Here is a 20,118-nt window from a genome sequence, read left to right on the forward strand (position 1 = left end):
TGGAGTTATAGAATGATGTACAGTAGGTGGCGCTATGCACCTCTGAGTTTGTTGCGTACCGCCAGCAGAAGAAGAAGAAGCAGCACTAGCGCCAAGATGACGGACCAAGAGCATATATTAACGACATTAAGACATATATAAACTTTTTAACATTACCTGGCTTTGTACCGTAGTTTCTTGGTCCGTCATCTTGACGCTAGTGCTGCTGCTTCTTCTTCTGCTGGCGGTTCGCAACAAACTCAGAGGTGCATAGCGCCACCTACTGTACATCATTGTATAACTCCACCCACTATATTCTGAGCCTGAGATTACGGGACACTAAGTCTTTACATACACATTGTTTTTGACAGCGTTTTTACCCCATAGCCCAGCCTCATTAAGCCCCTCCTGATGAACGGTTAACAGGTTGCACCTGTCGCCCTCTGGCACCGGCAGCTCTGGCGCCATCTAGAGGCTAAACGGAGTAAGCAGCAGGCAAAAGACACAAAGTAAAACCCCAGGCAATTTTAGGATTTTTACATCATCATCGACTCTTTGGCTCAGGAATCAGAAGACAAAAGGTCTTTGTCAGACTGAGCCGCTAAGAGAGGCTCCATCCTGGTTGAAACCCAGCAGGAGGACAGAAGAAACTGTCAGAGAAGAGCGAGGATATGAGCAGAGAACCGCTAATAAAAGGTAACTTCAGGGCAAACACTAGAAGAGCTTTAAAGATGTAGAAAAGGTAAAGCCCAGATTTAATAAGAGATGTTAAATATAGTAACAGTTTATTTGCTTTAATTGAAACACATGAGAGGAGCTGATTAATCCTCCAAACGTGTTTCTCAGATCTCTACATTTTTTATAAAATATGAGCCTTCCTTGGTGTAAGTGCTGTTTAGAGTTAATATGTTAACTGTAATAATTTACATGTTTTCCTGGATCTTTTTGGCTATGATGATTTAGCCAAAGGCAACAAAACAAAGACATCTGCTGCTTTCCAGTCCAGGTAAGGTACTGACTACACATATCTACACAACAGTACCTTACTAAACGCCATACTTCAGATGCAACATCACACTATCAAAGCTTTTCCAGGCTGAACTAACCCAGAGGAAGCTGCAGGTGATTTGAACTGAGACTTTTTACTGTTTTTACTGTAGATTTGATAAAAGAACCTCTGAGAACAATAAATCATCCAGTTGCATAAAAACAACCAGTTCATTTCCAGCTGTTCTGTTCAGACTCTTAATGAGATATCTGATGCTAAAGCACCACCCTCCCTCTGAAATACACAGCAGAATTTCTCTGCAGGAATCGTTTTCCATTGGTTTCAAGCAGCAGCTTGGATCCACCAGCTGAAGCTGCTGAACAGGCTGGACTTTAAGGTGAAGAGCAGCAGATGAGCCAATCTATGCAGGAAGATAAATCATGACGCAAACAGATCTGGTTTCCACTTCTGTGTTTGTTCTGCTGAGCGTGTAGATAAAGCCTTCAGGGGCACAGTGTGTGTGTGTGTGTGTGTGTGTGCTTACACACATAAAGTTAATATTTAGTGTCGGCTTTAAAATGCATCACAAATGTGTTGGAGCAAGCTGAGGCAGGAGTCGCTCTGCTACCTTCAGGATCGTTTAGATTCACTCATCATCATCATCTTCCTCACTTCTTCCACGCTGCCACCATGTCGGTTCTTCCTCTGCGGGTCAGAATGCTCCAGCAGGTCTGGAGGTTGAAGGGACTCGTCGTCCTCGTCTGCAGCCCGTTGGTCCTGCTGCCGCTCGCACTCAGCACCCCGGTGAGACCAGACACCTCTGCACAAACCAGTTTAACTAACCAACCAGTGAAGAGATTCATTTACCACTACACTGACCAGTATAATCAGACCAGTACTGGTCAGTATAAGCAAACGTTGCACTAACCAGTTTAATTAGCTGCTATAATGACTAGTTTAATTTCATTACATATTGTGTATTTAACCACCAATCTGACCAGTTTCATTAATCAAATACACTGACCAGTTTAGCTGGACAATAAACTGTCTAACTTACCACTAAACTAACTGGTTTAGTAAAATGGTACACTAAACTGTTAACTAACCAGTGCACTGACCAGTTTAGTTCAATTTATACAAAAGAGAAAAACCAGTAAACGTATGCTTTCAGTTAGCCTGTACTGACAGTTTAACAAACTGGTATACTTACCAGTCTAGTCAACTATTAAAATGACTAGTTAGATGACTGGTAGACCAGTCCATTTATTAACCTGACCAGTTTAATTACCCACTTTAAAATTAGATGTATACTGACCAAGTTGGTGAACAGCTACACTGATGTTTTTAGTTAACCCGTTGACCAACCCATTTAATTAACCAGGACAGAAACTAGCTGTGGTTTATTCTAAGCCATCTATCATCTACCACATGAGCTTTAACAAACCAGTACACTGACCGTTTAAATAATCAGGACCAGTTTGATTAGATGTTACTGTATCCTCCATAGTTTAGTTAACTTATGTTCTGAGCAATGAAAACTGCCAGATTACCATTACCAGTTTACATTGCCAACCAGTACAAGTCACCAGGACCTCCTCTAACCTGTTTGAATTAATGGTTTAAGATTTAACCAGAACACACAGTATAACCTCCATTAACTGGTTTATCCTACCAGTTAACATCGTCGACCAGCCATTAACCAGTTTAAATAGATAATGATTATAACTACCACAGCACCGTACAGAACACCAGAACCAGTCCATGTAACCAGTTTACTTTGCAGTGTTTTGGATTAATACAAACCTGTTTCTGACCTCGGATCACTTTTATGATCCAAACATCTGAAAGGGTCCAGTGGAGAAGTTCTGCAGAGAAGACGTGTCTGAGCAAAGGTTTGTGTCTGTAAACTGGGACATGTTGGAGGAGCCGTGTTCAACCGTTTGTCATGAACTGCTGAAGGAAGCGATATTTCATGACGATGAAAATCAATTTTTCCCTCCTGATTGTCGGGTCTCTGGGACTGACCACATGCAAGAGACACCAGACCTGTGAAGGCTTTTCATGGATCAGTAACCTGTGTTGATGTGCAGCAACTTCTTGTTTGAACAGTAACTTTCATTCACATCTTCCAGTCACTGATTGACAGACGCTTAGAAATTAGTTGAAAAGGTCACGAGATACCGAGAAGATGGTTTCTGGGAAAAAACAGAAACAAAATCCCAGAGAAGCAGAGGAAAACAGCCCTTGATCTACTGAACCCTTCTCCTCTTCAGCTCCAGATGAGAACCTAACTAGGTTTGGGTCAACGAGAATTAAACTAACAGAAAGATTTTCATTGTTTTGTGTTTGCTGCTGTTGGGAAGTATCTCATATCTCTCTGATGTCTGTCCTAATATTAGGAATTTCTGACATTTCGTCTTATTACAGGTTAGCATCAGATCAGTTCACTCAGAGATTTTCCTGCTTGTTATTAAGGAAGGTGGAGGACCATATGACAATTTAATGGGCAGAGAAGGAGATGGATCATCAGGTCTTTCATGGGAGTGTTCGAGAAATAACGGTGAATGATTCGTTACTCAGGAAAGAAACTACGTGAAGATTTCCAGCATGACCCCTAGACGTCAGTAACTGAGGCACATTGGACCTTTAAAGTCCGACGGAGGTGGACCACCGCTGACGGTTAAGGAGGGAGGAGTTTAGGTCCAACGAGACGGCAAAGTGTCACGTTTAACCAGAGACGACCAGTTTAGATCATTGATGTGGAGATGATGAACATAAAAAACAGATGAACTGGGTAAAGCAACTCAGGTTTATTGAAGGAAACATTTAAATCCAGCTATGGAAGCAGCGCAGCTTTGTTTTAGCTACATGTTTACGGTGGGCGGATCCAGGATAGTTGGTTCTGAGCGGGTCCTGTACCACCTAACTTTTTCTAGATCTCAGATTTATTAACTGATTAGCTTTGTTAGAAATTAAACGTGTTTTTCTGTCTATAACCTTCGAGTGTTTTGGTTCCAGAAAAGGTTTAATTCCTTGGATGCTTCAAGAACCTTTCCCAGAAACCCGGACCTCCTGCTGCTCCTCTCTGCAGATGTAGCTCTGTGCAGGTTCCTTTGTGTGAGAGAAGGTTCATAAAAACAGTGAAGGTTTGTTTGGACACAGTCGGCAGCTGAATGGCCTCTCCACAGCTCCAAGGTTTCACGCCTCATTTCATCTCATCATCATGCACGTCTTTCCCACATGTTTCCGACTGAAACCGTGCATCTCTAAACAAAGGGAGGGAAAATATCAACTGCACCATTCAGGCTTAATGTCTGCCTCACGAGATTAAGCAAATGCATTAAACTTGATTAGTAAAAACTGAAATCTAAACAGCCAGACTGAATGTATGCTGATGCATTTGCAACATCAGCATACAGATGTTGCAAATGCACCTTTTTATTAGATATGTGTATATTGTAAATTGTAAATTGTAAATTGTAAATATGTATATTCTGTAATGCAAAAACAGAACCAAAGAGCAAAGTGTACTGGAGTCAAATTCCTTGTTTGTTTGTACGAACTTGGCAATAAAGCTGATTCTGATTCTGATATATTCCCAAAAATTTCTTCAGTGGACAGAAACCCTTCTGTTGTTTTCAGGGATTTTATTCGGAAGATTGTGCAGGAATATGAGCACAAACTGTGGGAACCAATTTGAAAAGGATAAATCACAACTAAAAACCTTAGTGCTGTAAACATCAGGATTAGCTTGATGGACTAAAATGAGATGCTGCCTGCATGCTCAGGAAGAGTGAATGCTGAATGTCACTGACTGGATGCAGTCTGCTGGGTTTCCTTCCAGACTAACTTTTTTTACTAAGTTGAATAATAAACTGAACTTGTCTGCATTGTTAGAAAACTAGGATCAAACTGGGATGTACAGTACTGTGCAAAAGTTTTTGGCAGGTGTGAAAAAATGCTGTAAACAAAGAATGCTTTTAAAAATTGAAGTTTTAATCATTTATTTTCATCAATCAACAAAATGCAATGAATGAACAACAGAGAAATCTAAATCAAATCAATATTTGGTGTGATCACCCTTTGCCTTTAAAACAGCATCAGTTCTTCTAGGTCCACTTACACAAAGTGTTTAAAGGAACTCAGCTAGTAGGTTGTTCCAACCATCTTGGAGAACTAACCATAGATCTTCTATGGATGTAGACTTTCTCACATCCTTCTGTCTCTTCATGTAATCCCAGAAACACTCCATGATGTTGAGATCAGGGCTCTGTGGGGCCAGACCATCACTTCCAGTAAGTCTTGTTCTTCTTTACACTGAAGATAGTTCTTCATGACTTTGGCTTTATGTTTGGGTTCACTCACTTAGCATTTTATTAATTGATAAAAATAAACAATCATCATTTATATTTCTGAAAGTATTCTTTGTTTATAGCATTTTTTCACACCTGCCTAAAACTTTTGCACAGTACTGTATGTATTGACTTGGAATCTGTCAGTAGGATTGGACTGAATGGCCTTTATGTTGCTGTAAATAAACTGGATCTGGTTCTGACTGCCTTGGTGTTGCAGGAGGCAGCCTGTGCTTACGTTATCACCCTCATGGCGGTTTACTGGTGCACAGAGGTTTTACCGCTGGCAGTGACGGCGCTCCTGCCAACCGTCCTGTTCCCAGCGCTCGGCATCATGGAGTCCAAAGACGTAAGGATGGACGCACACACTAAACCTGAATCACTGCAGTGCCAGTTTTCTTTTAGTCTCACCTGTATAATGTGAACTCAGGTGTGCATGCAGTACCTGAAGGACACCAACATGCTGTTTGTTGGGGGGCTAATGGTGGCCGTGGCCGTGGAGCACTGGAACCTCCACAAACGGATTGCACTCAGAGTTCTGCTGTTGGTTGGAGTTCAACCTGCCCTGTGAGTCACCTAAACCCAGCGGTTTCTGTGGAATGGCTTATAGATCAAAGGTCACCTGTTTGATGGTTGATGGTAGCGAGTTCGACTCTGATTCACAGAGATGCAGCGACTCGCTTCTAAAGCTTAGAACCCAAACATGATTATTGTTTGTCAGTGGATAAAACCCATTTTCCTTCATCCTTAGACTGATGCTGGGGTTCATGGGAGTGACAGCCTTCCTATCAATGTGGATCAGCAACACCGCCACCACCGCCATGATGGTGCCCATCGCACAGGCCGTCATTCACCAGCTCCATGGCAACAGTGAGAAGGTCAGTTTTGCCATGGAGCTGGTCAAGGTCCACAGCAAGACTGTGGCTGTGCAGCAGGAGCCTCAGCAGGAAACCATCACTATCGAGCAAAGCGTCAACCCAAACAAAGGTACCATATAGTCGACTGCAGAGTCTCTATGAGGTTAAGGGGCAGAGTTTTCAGGAATGTCCATCGAGCTAATTATGGGACCTCAAATTGTACCCATGACCCATCCCCTGGATTCACAAATCAGTGTATCTTGCAACTGATGTGATTTTAAAACAATACATTTCTAGATCTGAACCCAACAATTAATCCCAGTAAATCAGAAGAAGTCTTTGACCCCGGAAATCCAACAGCCAATCAGGAGGTGATCAAACCGACCCCACAGGACAAGCCTCCATCAGACATCAGCAGTCCAGGTGAGTTTAATTAGGTTTGAGTAAATAGGCACCAGGGTCATGACTAGGATGGTTCTCTTCACTGCTGCATTATAATGTTAATATGTTCTCTATAACCAAAGCAACAAAATCTAATTCCAAACAAGTCATTTCATCAAAGACAAGGTACTTTATAAACAGTTTTAACAAGGTCAATAAAATTCTGTTAAACAGGATATGTCCTTGTCAAAGATGACACCAAGATTCTTTACATTAGTGTTGGAGGCCAAGCCAGTGCCATCCTGACCAGGTTCTTTTTAAATACTTTTATCCAAAAGTGACTTCTGTCTTGTCTGAGTTTAACAGGAGAAAATTAAAAGTTTTCCATGTTTTTGTATCTTCAAGAGATGGCTGTAGTCTACCCAACTAATTGGATTAATCAGGATTTATGGATAAATATAGCTGAGTATCATCAGCATAACAATAGACTTGGTCCACACACAGAGCCCTGTAGTACTCCACAAGTAACTCTGCTGTGTGAGGGAGATTTGTGATGTTCAAACAGGTCAATACTGTGGAAATGGTCACACATTCGATTAGCAACAATCATCTCATTTTTAAATATCAGGTGTATAATTTTCTACCATTTCTGGATCAAGAGTATTTTTAAGAAAATTATCACATCCAGAAACCTCAAAAACTTGAGCTGCCCGACTACTGATTATACAGATGAAGGTATAAAAAAAAGCCTTTTTATACACAGACTAGAAGATAAGTAAAAGAAGAAACTAATATTTGAAATATTTTGATATGTTCTCCCCAAACAGAAACAAGTTTATTTGTGACGTTTTTCCTTACAATTACTCCTTACATTCAATCAAGTGAGACTCTTTCAGCGCATTAGATTGCTACCTTCTGTTGCCTTCTTGGAAGCCAAGAAGGCAACAGCTTCTGAATGAATGCTGTCTTTGTCAGAGGACACACGTATAAAAGAAAGGATGTTCTTGGGATTTTGTTACTGCATTTTGACATCTGGCAATAGCTGTGTGTACAGGCATACTAAGAGAGGAACTTCTCAAATGAAGGAATCTTTATGCTCAGTGGTCCTGACGGCGGGGAATAGCAACCCTGGATCTCAGATGCAGCTGGAAGAGCTGAGTGATGAGGAAGAGGAGAAGAAGAGAATGAGGAAAGGTCTTCTGCTGTGTGTGTGCTATGCTGCCAGTATTGGAGGCATCGCCACTTTGACAGGAACCGGGCCCAACTTGGTTCTGATTGGACAAATGAGCCAGTAAGAAATTATTCTCTAACACAGATCTGATTAAAATTAGCCCAGCTGTGAATCCTGCTGAATTCAGGTGAAACCCAACTTCAGAGACAGCAGCTCTGAGTCCTGAGATTTAAGTCCATCCTGCAGGTTTCCAGTTTGGGGGCTGTATGGACCAGTGACACTGGTTGCTAAAGCTACTGGCTGCTGGCTAGACACATAACTAGTTCCAGTTTCCACCACTAGTCAGTCAGTAACCTTCCGTAATGTTAGGCTACAGAGAATGACTCCACAGAAATCTGTCAGGATTCTGCAATACGTGTTTTCATCATCTCAGCAACTGATTGGCTGATTTCTGTGTGTGTTCTTTGTAGACTGTTTCCTCAGAACGGCAACGTGATCAACTTTGCATCATGGTTTGCATTCGCCTTCCCCACTATGGTGCTGATGCTGACACTGGCCTGGTTCTGGCTGCAGTTCCTCTTTGTTGGCTGCAAGTTAGTCACTCCCCAAAACAGTAACAAGCGGCTCTTCATGGCTGCACACCTCCTGAATACTTTTCTGTTTGTATCCGTTGCAGCTTCAGGAGGACATGGGGCTGTGGCTCGGCCAGGTCCCAGAAGGAGAAGGCCGCGTACGACGTGATCAGGGAGGAGCACAGGCGGATGGGACCCATGAGTTATGGTGAGATCAGCGTCCTGGCACTCTTCCTCCTCATGGTGGTGCTGTGGTTTACAAGAGACCCACGCTTCATGGATGGCTGGGCCACCCATCTCTTCAACACCAAAGCAGAGTGAGTAGCTGCTGTGTCCGGTGAAATGAAGATGGTTTATTTTCAGAAAGAATTTAAAAAGAGGCTGCATGATGGAGCAGCAATGGTGCCTTGTAGTAAACGGGTCCTGGGTTGAAATCCTGAAGGTCTGTCTGTGTAGAGCCTGTTCTACCTGGAACTGCATGGCTTATTTCTGAAGGAAGATGAATGGGATTCTACAAGCTGAACCAGCCATGCAAACACAACCTAGCATAATCCTGTTTACATGTGATCAATAAACCATCTCCACACAGCCTACTTCATACCTCCTAGTCTGTGGTCCACTCGAAGGAAAAGCCTAGATGATGTCATGTACATCATGTCCTAAAGGGTCCAGTAGGGGGTCTCTGTAGACATCGGCATGTAGCCCAGATTTGTGTGGCTGCATTTCCTTCCAAACACATAAGAACTGCTCTTGTGACGTTCTCTTTATTCTTCAGTCTCTTCCTTCCCCTGCTCTTCCACCAGCAAATGTTGGTAGTTTTGTGTAACAGTCTGACTACACCATGTGCACCAGCTAAAATGTAGTTCCAGTATGGAGTTACTATAGTTTGACTCAGAACAGTTGATGGTCACCACAGCGAGCTGCGATGAGGTAAAGACTGGAATATGAACACCACTTATGAGTATATCAGAGGTCCATGGAACAAGCTCAGATCAGTCAGAGCAGAAATCACTGATCACAGACACCTGGCCACAGTCCTCAGGGTCCATTTGGTTGTGGTCAATGGGCCGTGGAACATGGATGGAGAAATGAGAACATTTAGTGTTTAGATTCTTGGAAAACGGAAACCGTTCCGAAAACATCACTTCTCCACTGTTGAACATTTTCCTGTTCTAGAGTTTCTGGGTCGCTACCTCTCCATCTCCTCCTGGGGGGAACCCAGCATCCCAGCAGATGAAGCAAGCAGGAGGAGAAATTATCTATGCAAGAAGCATTAGATCAGAGCACAGAAACAAAGATTTGAGAGAGAACAGAGTATATTTGAAAGAAGTCAGAAGTTTATCTTAAACAGAAGCCCAGTCTGGAAAAAATGAGACACTCCTCACCTGTGCTCTTCAACCTGGATAAGTGAAAAATATGAATAAAGGTCAGAGGAATAAATTAACCTAAACTGCTGTTTAACACAGAGCTCGCCTCAAGCCAAAACCCTCCTGAACAAACAGGAACCAGAGGCAAAGAACAAACACAGCAAACGTGTCCGAGGTCCGAACAGCCGACTTTCCCCCCGCGGCGTTGGACTGACTGAACTGAGATCAGCAGCACGGCTCTGCTGGCTTCAGGTCAAAGGGCTTTTCATGCACTTTATTAGGACTCTGAGTCCGACATAAAACCTTAAAATGAGACTTTCCTGAACAAAAACACTCCTGAGGGTTAACCCTAACCCTCCTGTTATGATGATTCTTTGAGACCCATTAAACACCACCATGGAGATCAATTCAAACAAACAGCCAAAGTCCAACAAATTGTTCTATTTTCATCATATACTAACCTCACACACATGGAAGAGCTTGTTCTATATCCAAGTGAAAAACTCAGTCAGCTAGACTTCTGAGGAACTTTCATTTCCTAGGTTTCTTCAGATGTGTCTGAGCTTCTGCACTGAAGTAAGCAAAGAGGACAAATGGCAGAGAAGAAAATAGTTGTGAAGCTTTAAAGCCCACAGTGTCTTCTCAGGTCAGGGTCAAATATGAGGCAGCAGGACATGATGCAAACATGACTAAGTCCACAAACAGTCCAACAAACCCAAAAACACCGGAGGAAACTGCAGAGAACTTGATAAAAAACAGAACCATCTGCAAAAGCTACAGAGAATAAGAATTTTACACATAAATCCAAACCAGGAAGTCATAAAGCCCAACCCTGTTCTTTCTGAAATCTTAAAGGACTCCCTGAAGAAGTGTGAAAGAGTGATTTTTATTTTATCTCATTGTTGGATATAGAGTTCCCTGCAAAAATATTCACACCCCTTGAACTTTTCCACATTTTGTCTCATTCCAACCACAAACTGAATGTATTATGTTGGGATTTAATGTGGCGAAACAACAGAGAGCAGAAATGTCAAGAGGAAATCATCCTTTCCACTGTCGCCACGTGCTTGCTCACGAGGAAGATTGCTGCAAACTCAGTGACTCGATTCTATCAGCTGGGTTTCCTTAGAAATAACCAGAATCAAACGGGAATGTCTGTAACTGAATCAGTCTCTGTGATTGGACTGAAACAAAACTGGATCTGTTTGTTCTGTAACGTGAGACGACGTTTCCTGTCAGATAGCCCCACAGAAATTATTTGAGATTATGTTTTCAATCAAATCTGAAAAGTGCATCATTCATTTGTTTTTAGACATGGACTGACAGGACAAACAAGGAGAACGTTATTCAGAGAAGCAGCCAAGAGGCCCATGGTAACTCTGGAGGAGCTGCAAAGATCCGCAGCTCAGGTTGGAGATAGTACTCGGCACAAATCTTGTCTTTAATAAAGAAGGGCTACAAGGAAGACATAGTTGAAAGAAAACCAGAAGTCCTGTTTGCAGTTTGTTACACACCATGTAGGAGACACAGCATACATGTAGAAGAAGGTGATCTGATCAGCAGAGACCAACATGTTACCTTTGGTCTGCATGCAGATCCCTGTGTGTGGAGCAATCCTAACACTGCACATAGCCCTGAACACACCATGTCCACCTTCCAGCAGGACAGCCACTCTAAACATGCAGCCAAAGATACAATGGGATGGTTTAGATCAAAGCAGATTCATGAGTTAGAATGGCCTAGTCAAAGTCCAGACCGAAATCCAATGGGAAATCTGTGGCAAGATGTGAAAACTGATGTTCACACATGTTCTCCTTCCAAACTCACTGAGTTTAAATGTTTTACAAACAAGACGTCTCTAGGTATTCAAAGCTGGTGGAGACAGACCACACTTTTCAGATTTTTATATTTAAAAATGAGTCACTCATGTATGACATATTTTCTGGGGTCAAAGTTGAAGGAAGTATTCAAGCCCAAACCTTGTGTGGTTGCTGCATAACACCTGATTACCTTAAATCTGAAGTATACGTTTTATTGTGCAACTCAGAGAAGAACTTCAAGCTTCTGGGAAAGTTCCTGTAAATCAGAGCAGATCCCAGTTTACATAACAGGCCAGCCGTAGAACTCAGCAGGATCCAACAGACCAGAACATTTTGAGCTTCAGATTGTACAAACAGACAGGTCGGATTGCCTAACTCCACAATCTGTACGGACATCCTGCTGTGACCCTCAGCTGAGGAAACGCCGCAGCAGCAGGGCGCTTCGTTTTTCTGCTCAGAGAGACAAAACCCAGCATCATCTGACAGAAGACATCTGATTAAACCGATCAAACAAGATGTCCCAGTGGTCCAAGTTCTGCCAGTTTCTTTCCTGTCTTTACTTTTCTTTACCTTGACTTGACTTGCTGAAGGTTTCAGCCCCCGACTGAAACTGCACCAAAGGAAGGAATCAACCGTGATAAAACTAAATATAAAGTCTCTTAAACCTCTCAGCGTTTCTGGGGTTGAAGATGTTACGTTTGCCCCTTAATGGGTTTGATGAGACAACAGGACAGCTGTACTAGAGCTAATGGCTCACACCTTCAGAAATCCTGGAGAACCACTGAAAGATTACCAGAAAGCTTGGATCAGTCCAGATCCGGTCCTGGTTCAGTTTGAGCCGCACTGTTCTGATGGATTCTGATGAGATACTTGAAACTGCTTTTAGGATATTTTCCATAAAACAGTTGAACCACATTGTTTCTGAATCCTGACCGGGACCAAATGTTTACGTTTTAAGGTAAGTCCGTTTTGGGTCTGAAACGGGTCTGATCAACGGCTGAGCTGTAGCTGCAGCATGCAATCCTCTCGAGCTCTAAACACCGGCTTCATGTGCTTAGAGGGCTAAACTGAATCATGTCCATTTTTATTTTCTAAAACACAACAACAGTCATCAGAACCGCCAGAAAAGCTCCCCTTCACACCGGATTAGGACCGCTCTGTGGTCTCCATGACCTCCATAAACTTTCAGATGTGGAAACTTCCACATGAAGCTAAGTCAGTTCATCCACTACCATTCATACACAGTGCAGTACAAGACATCACAGGACAGATAATAAATAAATACATAAAGAATATAAAAACCTTTCCCTAAAAACATGTGTGGAAGTAATTATGATGCTTTAAGTACCAGGTCCAAGTTTTAAATAAAAACCAGTTCTTAATGGTCCTACAAGTATAAAAACAGGTCCACCTCCTGCTGGCCAGGTCATCCTACTAAAGCTTAATATGATCTTCTGGAGGTTTCTGCATCTCCACAGTCAGTTTCAGCTTTGCTGTAGTAAATCAAACATCATCGGAATTTCAGGAGCTTATCTCCAATATGAGAGGATGGAGGTCACTGGTGTTCTGCACAGACCAGAACACCGCAGAGTATGGCTATCTGGGGATAATTTGACCAGGCCACATCCGTCTGCAGGGAAGCCTTGTTGGTTCCGTCAGAATGGATCATGAAGCTTGAATGGAAATCTGTGGACAGTTCACCATGAGATGATCACACAGAGGTTCTGAACCCTGAGGTGGATTTTTGAGTCGTGCTGCAAATATTGTTCACACTTTTCATCCTTCTCCTCATCCTTCCTCCTCAGCACCAATAACAAAGGTGGTTCATATTTTGTAGAATCTGACTTGAAGCCGGACGACTCCTGATTACAGAAGCCATCGCATGAATCAGCTTTCTCCAGCTGGGTGAAGCTTTTGTCCTGAGATGAGCTGAAAACCATGTACAGGTCCTTCTCAAAATATTAGCATATTGTGATAAAGTTAATTATTTTCCATAATGTCATGATGAAAATTTAACATTCATATATTTTAGATTCATTGCACACTAACTGAAATATTTCAGGTCTTTTATTGTCTTAATACGGATGATTTTGGCATACAGCTCATGAAAACCCAAAATTCCTATCTCACAAAATTAGCATATTTCATCCGACCAATAAAAGAAAAGTGTTTTTAACACAAAAAACGTCAACCTTCAAATAATCGTGTACAGTTATGCACTCAATACTTGGTCAGGAATCCTTTGGCAGAAATGACTGCTTCAATGCGGCGTGGCATGGAGGCAATCAGCCTGTGGCACTGCTGAGGTCTTATGGAGGCCCAGGATGCTTCGATAGCGGCCTTTAGCTCATCCAGAGTGTTGGGTCTTGAGTCTCTCAACGTTCTCTTCACAATATCCCACAGATTCTCTATGGGGTTCAGGTCAGGAGAGTTGGCAGGCCAATTGAGCACAGTGATACCATGGTCAGTAAACCATTTACCAGTGGTTTTGGCACTGTGAGCAGGTGCCAGGTCGTGCTGAAAAATGAAATCTTCATCTCCATAAAGCTTTTCAGCAGATGGAAGCATGAAGTGCTCCAAAATCTCCTGATAGCTAGCTGCATTGACCCTGCCCTTGATAAAACACAGTGGACCAACACCAGCAGCTGACACGGCACCCCAGACCATCACTGACTGTGGGTACTTGACACTGGACTTCTGGCATTTTGGCATTTCCTTCTCCCCAGTCTTCCTCCAGACTCTGGCACCTTGATTTCCGAATGACATGCAGAATTTGCTTTCATCCGAAAAAAGTACTTTGGACCACTGAGCAACAGTCCAGTGCTGCTTCTCTGTAGCCCAGGTCAGGCGCTTCTGCCGCTGTTTCTGGTTCAAAAGTGGCTTGACCTGGGGAATGCGGCACCTGTAGCCCATTTCCTGCACACGCCTGTGCACGGTGGCTCTGGATGTTTCTACTCCAGACTCAGTCCACTGCTTCCGCAGGTCCCCCAAGGTCTGGAATCGGCCCTTCTCCACAATCTTCCTCAGGGTCCGGTCACCTCTTCTCGTTGTGCAGCGTTTTCTGCCACACTTTTTCCTTCCCACAGATTTCCCACTGAGGTGCCTTGATACAGCACTCTGGGAACAGCCTATTCATTCAGAAATGTCTTTCTGTGTCTTACCCTCTTGCTTGAGGGTGTCAATAGTGTCCTTCTGGACAGCAGTCAGGTCGACAGTCTTACCCATGATTGGGGTTTTGAGTGATGAACCAGGCTGGGAGTTTTAAAGGCCTCAGGAATCTTTTGCAGGTGTTTAGAGTTAACTTGTTGATTCAGATGATTAGGTTCATAGCTCGTTTAGAGACCCTTTTAATGATATGCTAATTTTGTGAGATAGGAATTTTGGGTTTTCATGAGCTGTATGCCAAAATCATCCGTATTAAGACAATAAAAGACCTGAAATATTTCAGTTAGTGTGCAATGAATCTAAAATATATGAATGTTAAATTTTCATCATGACATTATGGAAAATAATGAACTTTATCACAATATGCTAATTTTATGAGAAGGACCTGTAGAGGTCAGATAAAAAGGGATGCTGCCACCTAGAGGCTGGTGCAATGCGGGTAACTGAGTGTGTGCAAACAGTGAGAGTTGGTGGTGAAACCTTCGTTCAGGAACTCAGGAGTATGACCACAGCAGATATGGGTCCATCTGCGGGTAAAACGCTGCAGCAGATTTATTAGGAAGCTGTTTGTTTGTCTGCAGGTTCGTCACCGACGCCACCGTCTCGCTGTTTGTCGCCATTTTGCTATTCGTTCTTCCCTCTGAGCCGCCACGGTACCTCTGGTTCTGGAGACGCTCCGACTCTGGTAAAACACACTCACACAGCAGAGGTGTCCTGGGCTTTACAGGGAGTTACCGCTGGTTTTCTCCAATCAGAGAGCCAACTGTCCCGAGGCCCCGCCCCTCCCCTGCTCACCTGGCAGGTGACTCAGGAGAAGATGCCCTGGAACATCGTCCTCCTCCTAGGCGGAGGATTCGCTCTGGCTAAAGGCAGCGAGGTGAAACATAACGTTGCTTTCAGGCTCGTACAATTTTAGGAAATTCTTTGAACAAACCGAGAATTTTGTTTTTTATTGAATAAATGGATTCAATATATTTATTACTTCTTCAATAAATGTTTATCGTTGGGAGGAAATTTAATATCAAAGTAAAGTAGAACTAAAAGAAAATCAACTATTTTTGTTGAAAATGTTCAATTATTTCATGTAAAATATGCCAGTAAGTGCAGGCCGATATTACTGATATCAAACATTTATAAAGAGAATGGAAAACATTTGTTTTACTCTTTTTAAAACACTGGAAGGTTCTAGTTTTTGGACTTTTAGAGAAACAAGTTGATGAGTTGAAGTTTAGGATCAGTTCGGCCTGCTGAGGCTTTAAGACAAGACAAGTAAAGTCACTTAAAATCATTGTTTGATTCAAACAGTTTCCGTGTCTTTCCATCAGGAGTCTGGTCTTTCCCGCTGGCTCGGCGCTCAGATGACACCGCTCCACTCCGTCCCTCCATGGGCCATCTCCATCATCCTTTGCCTCCTCATCGCTACCTTCACAGAGTGCGCTAGCAACGTCGCCACGGCAACGCTCTTCCTGCCCATCCTCGCCTCCATGGTAACAGTCACAGTTTCCACATGGATGTAAACATGATTCTAACACTTAGTTGTCATCAGCATAAAGTAAATATGTTTCAAAATAAAACAGTTGAACGGACTTTTGTTTGTTCTGACCCAGTCCCAGTCCATCAGCCTGAACCCGCTGTATGTGATGATCCCTTGTACCCTCAGCGCCTCCTTCGCCTTCATGCTGCCGGTGGCCACGCCCCCCAACGCCATCGCGTTCTCTTCCGGTTTCCTCAAAGTGTCCGACATGGTGAGTGCTCCTCCAGAAGGTGAGAAAGAAAAATAAAATCCACAATAAGTCACTCTTGTGTTGCACTGCGCCCCCTGCAGGCTAAAACCGGTGTGGTGATGAACATCATCGGGATCGGCTGCATCAGTCTGGCCATCAACAGCTGGGGGCGTGTAATGTTTTCTCTGGACTCTTTCCCCTCCTGGGCCAACATCACCACTCCGGTTTAGAACCCACAACCTACTGCCAGCAGGGAATCTCTTGTCATGAGCCTCCAGAAAGCAGAGTTCTCCTGAAACTATTTTCACCTTTAATTATTCCAGAAAGTTCCAGAGAAGTCGGTACATCTTCTTCTTTAATGTGTGTGTCTTTGTGCCACAGCTGCATGAAGCTGCATGAAGCTGCATGAAGAAGATCAACTCATCAACTGTTCAATCAGGGTTTCACATTTTATCATCAACAACAACGTCTGTGAGCTACATCCAAAGAAGGCTGAGCTACAGGTTTCCAGTCTGAGATGTTTGCAGACGTCTGGAGTCTTAAGGCCCTGGAGAACAGGCAGAACATCTCTTAGGACAACAACAGTCAATAGGGGGGTGTATCCCTTCCTGGTGAGAAGATCCAAACATGTTGGATTACGCTGGAAAGATTCAGGGATGTTTGTATCCCGTGACCAAAGTCTTTAATTTCAACAAGGCTGTTGTCATGGTGACCAATAAAATGATTTGAGCTCCTGCATTAGAGTAAATAAACCAACATTAATCATTAATTTCATTACTTTTTATAGATTGTCAGATTTCTCAGAAGGATTACCAGCAAAAGCTAAATATTAGTAGTATTTGAAAATTTGGACTAAAGCTGTTTTTACACCAATGACCAGAGAATTTTAGATTTCTTAGAAGGATTTTATTACAACTATTTCATACCAGTGAAAGCCAAACATTATTACTATTTTAAAACTTTGGACTAAAACTGTTTTATACCAGAGAACCAGCTTATTTGAATGATGGGACCACAGCTGCCTCATACCAGCGACCTCAAGGATTAATATGATCATTTTTCTTCTAGCACAGGATGAATTCCTTACCACAGAGGACTTAATGAGCTAATTACCTCTATTAGAAAGATTGGATCAGAACCAGTTCTTACCAGTAAACTCCCAATGATTATTAATGTCATTTGATTTGTTTTTCTGTGTTTGATTTTCTGTATCATTGTAATGTTTTTCCTCATGTACTTTGAGGGCCTTGTTGCTGAAAAGCGCTGCATAAATAAACTTGACTTGACTAGAGGAGCTTCGGTTTATTTCTGCAGCACCGATTCACAGCCGATGTCATCTGAGGCCTTTACAAAACAAACAGAACCAGTTTATTTACAGAAATATGGAACCAAATCATTCGACCATCATTAGATTCAAAGTTAATTTCATATATCTGTATCGAGTCGCTAGCTTTGCAGAAATCCTTTCTCCAGTTTAAATAGAAAACTGAAACATTTTAGACGACATTTTAAAGGATCCCAAACCAGCTGCTGAATGAAAACCTAAAAACCTGAACCCAGCGGCTCAGAACCAACATTCTGTGGAAAAATCTGAACTAATCTTGGGAACAAAATTAATTTTAGAACAAAATTAGTTTTCCTCATTAATTTCTGTTGTTTTTATTTTCTGCTCATTTTTGAGAAATTTATTTTTAGTCACTAAACAGAAGAAAATCACAGATTTTCTGCCTTTTTTAAAGATAAAATAACTTTCCAGTCTCTGACCTGTAGCTGCTCTGTGTTGGTAAATATGAAGATTTTTATTTCAGTAGCAGAGTTATTGGATTATGTACATATGTAAGGTGCAGAGTTTTCTACCATCTTGTTACCAACAGTTTTACATGTGAAGAAATGTTGATCTGTAAATAAACATGTGACCAAATTCACCTGAAACAGATGTTTCATCCAATCACAGCGTTTGGTTGTCTTCAGGGATTTCAGACAGTCAACAGGCTTCCATGGGCCTGGGTCCAGCACAGAGATCTTCAGTCTGGATCCTGGTATAATAAGAAGACCTCGATCAGAAGACCCCTGTGGTCTAGGTGGACTGTATGGAGTTAGATGTTCGCTGATGTACATAAAGGCAGGTTATTTGTTGCTTTAGAGACCTGGATATTCATTTCTGTGCTGAATCCTGAATTTAACTGGCAGTCAATGAAGGTGCATGAGAACTGAGGTAAAGGGAGCTTGGATTGGGTTCTTTGGGTTCTTGGTAAATAATCTTGCAGCTGAGTTCTGGACCATTTGTAGAAGAGACACCGAGCTAAAGTTTAGTCAGCAAAAAGGGGAGTTTCTGTAGTTTAGAAAAACACAGAGGCATAAACTACAGTTTCTAGAGGGTCTATGTTAACAATAGCTCCAAGCTGAAAGTAGCTAGACTGAACAGCTGTGATTGGTTTATCAAATTGTAGTTGATTATGAAATATGACACCTACATTTTTGCCAGACGGCTTGATATTCATAACTGTGGCTCCAAGTAATTTGTCAGGATTGTTGGGAATTCCTTTTGGACCAAACTTGAACACATCTGTTTTACTGTGTTTTAGCTCAAGAATATTGAAAATCATCTGGTTACTAATCTCTCCTAAGCATTGGTTAAGACTGGCCGGCTTCAGGGATATGTACATCTGTGTATCATCAGCATAGCAATGAGAAGGAACACACCTGAAACATTGTGTAAGCTGACCCAAAAGACGCTTTTTAAAGCAGAACAGGTCCGAGTTCTGATCCCTGAGGTGCACCATAGGAGCAGTCAGTATGAGGAGATGAACCATTGGAGAGCAAACACCCAAGGTCCCATCAGCAATCAATGGGAACAGTATGACCTACAGTGTCAAGGTCACCAACAGACCCAGCAGAACTAAAATCATTTATCACCATTTGTCAAAAATGTCATCTTCTTCTAATGCAATCAGCAGCTGGTAGACACATTGGTTTCTAGGTTGCCTGGTTACACCAGAGCACAGTAGTTTTAAAGTAGCTGAGGGTCCAGATTAGGTTTCTTGAGGAGTTTAACTGAAGCTATTTAAAAAAATATATATATATACATCACCAGCACCAGATTTATTATGGCTAACAGACTTGGAACAGCAAGGTTACTGGATTCTGTAAGGACTCTAAGGGGCAATATGTGGCCTCCTCCAGGTGGATGATACTCCATGCAACAGAGCAGAAATTGTCCAGGAATAGTGTGAGGAGCACAACAACCAGCTTGAGGTGTTGACTTGTCCTCCAAATTCTCCAGATCTCGGTCAACGGAGGTCCCACCTTACAGCTTCCAGGACTTAAAGTATCTGCTGCAAACATCTTAATGCCAGATGCTACAGAGCTCCTTTGGGGGTCTAAAAGAATCCATTTCTTGACAGTGTAGTTAGTTTAGTTTTCAGTTTGGTTCTGGCAGCAAAAGTGGAAAATACATAATTAGGCAGGTGGATTGTGGAGAGATTAGTTTTAGTTTGAAGAAGGATGCTCAGATGTTCCAGTATCAGTAACAAACTGTATAATGTTGGATTTGTGTTCCTTTGGGGTGATGAGGTGAAGCTGCTTAATTTCAGTCCTTACCTGTATCCTCACACAGGTGGTTTCTAGTTCAAGTTTCTCATTCCAGTTCAGCTCTCAGGAATCAGTAATGAGGCTGCAAAATGTCTCCCCCTGGCGGTCGGATGAAGAACTGCACAAGCCGTAAACTGAAGTCAAACTTGTG

At 42.4% G+C, this 20,118-nt stretch overlaps 1 protein-coding gene and 1 long non-coding RNA gene across 2 annotated transcripts; one reads left to right on the top strand and one right to left on the bottom strand.

The window, feature by feature from the left end:
* Positions 1-1,300: 1,300 nt before the first annotated feature.
* LOC124876327 (solute carrier family 13 member 5-like) lies at positions 1,301-17,267 on the top strand. Its single transcript, XM_047378990.1, has 13 exons — positions 1,301-1,771; positions 5,540-5,668; positions 5,750-5,886; positions 6,071-6,306; positions 6,474-6,599; positions 7,659-7,848; positions 8,199-8,321; positions 8,405-8,617; positions 15,234-15,337; positions 15,408-15,529; positions 15,978-16,139; positions 16,260-16,397; positions 16,478-17,267. Exons 1-13 carry the CDS (start codon positions 1,658-1,660, stop codon positions 16,604-16,606), a joined length of 1,923 nt encoding a protein of 640 aa, XP_047234946.1. The 5' UTR covers positions 1,301-1,657; the 3' UTR covers positions 16,607-17,267.
* LOC124876330 lies at positions 3,763-20,114 on the bottom strand. Its single transcript, XR_007040279.1, has 3 exons — positions 19,977-20,114; positions 18,303-18,412; positions 3,763-4,233 (listed from the first exon to the last, which is right to left on the bottom strand). It is a non-coding gene; the product is annotated as an uncharacterized LOC124876330 (long non-coding RNA).
* Between the last annotated feature and the right edge of the window lie 4 nt (positions 20,115-20,118).

Source organism: Girardinichthys multiradiatus, chromosome 11 (assembly GCF_021462225.1).
Source record: "Girardinichthys multiradiatus isolate DD_20200921_A chromosome 11, DD_fGirMul_XY1, whole genome shotgun sequence".
NCBI lineage: Eukaryota > Metazoa > Chordata > Actinopteri > Cyprinodontiformes > Goodeidae > Girardinichthys > Girardinichthys multiradiatus.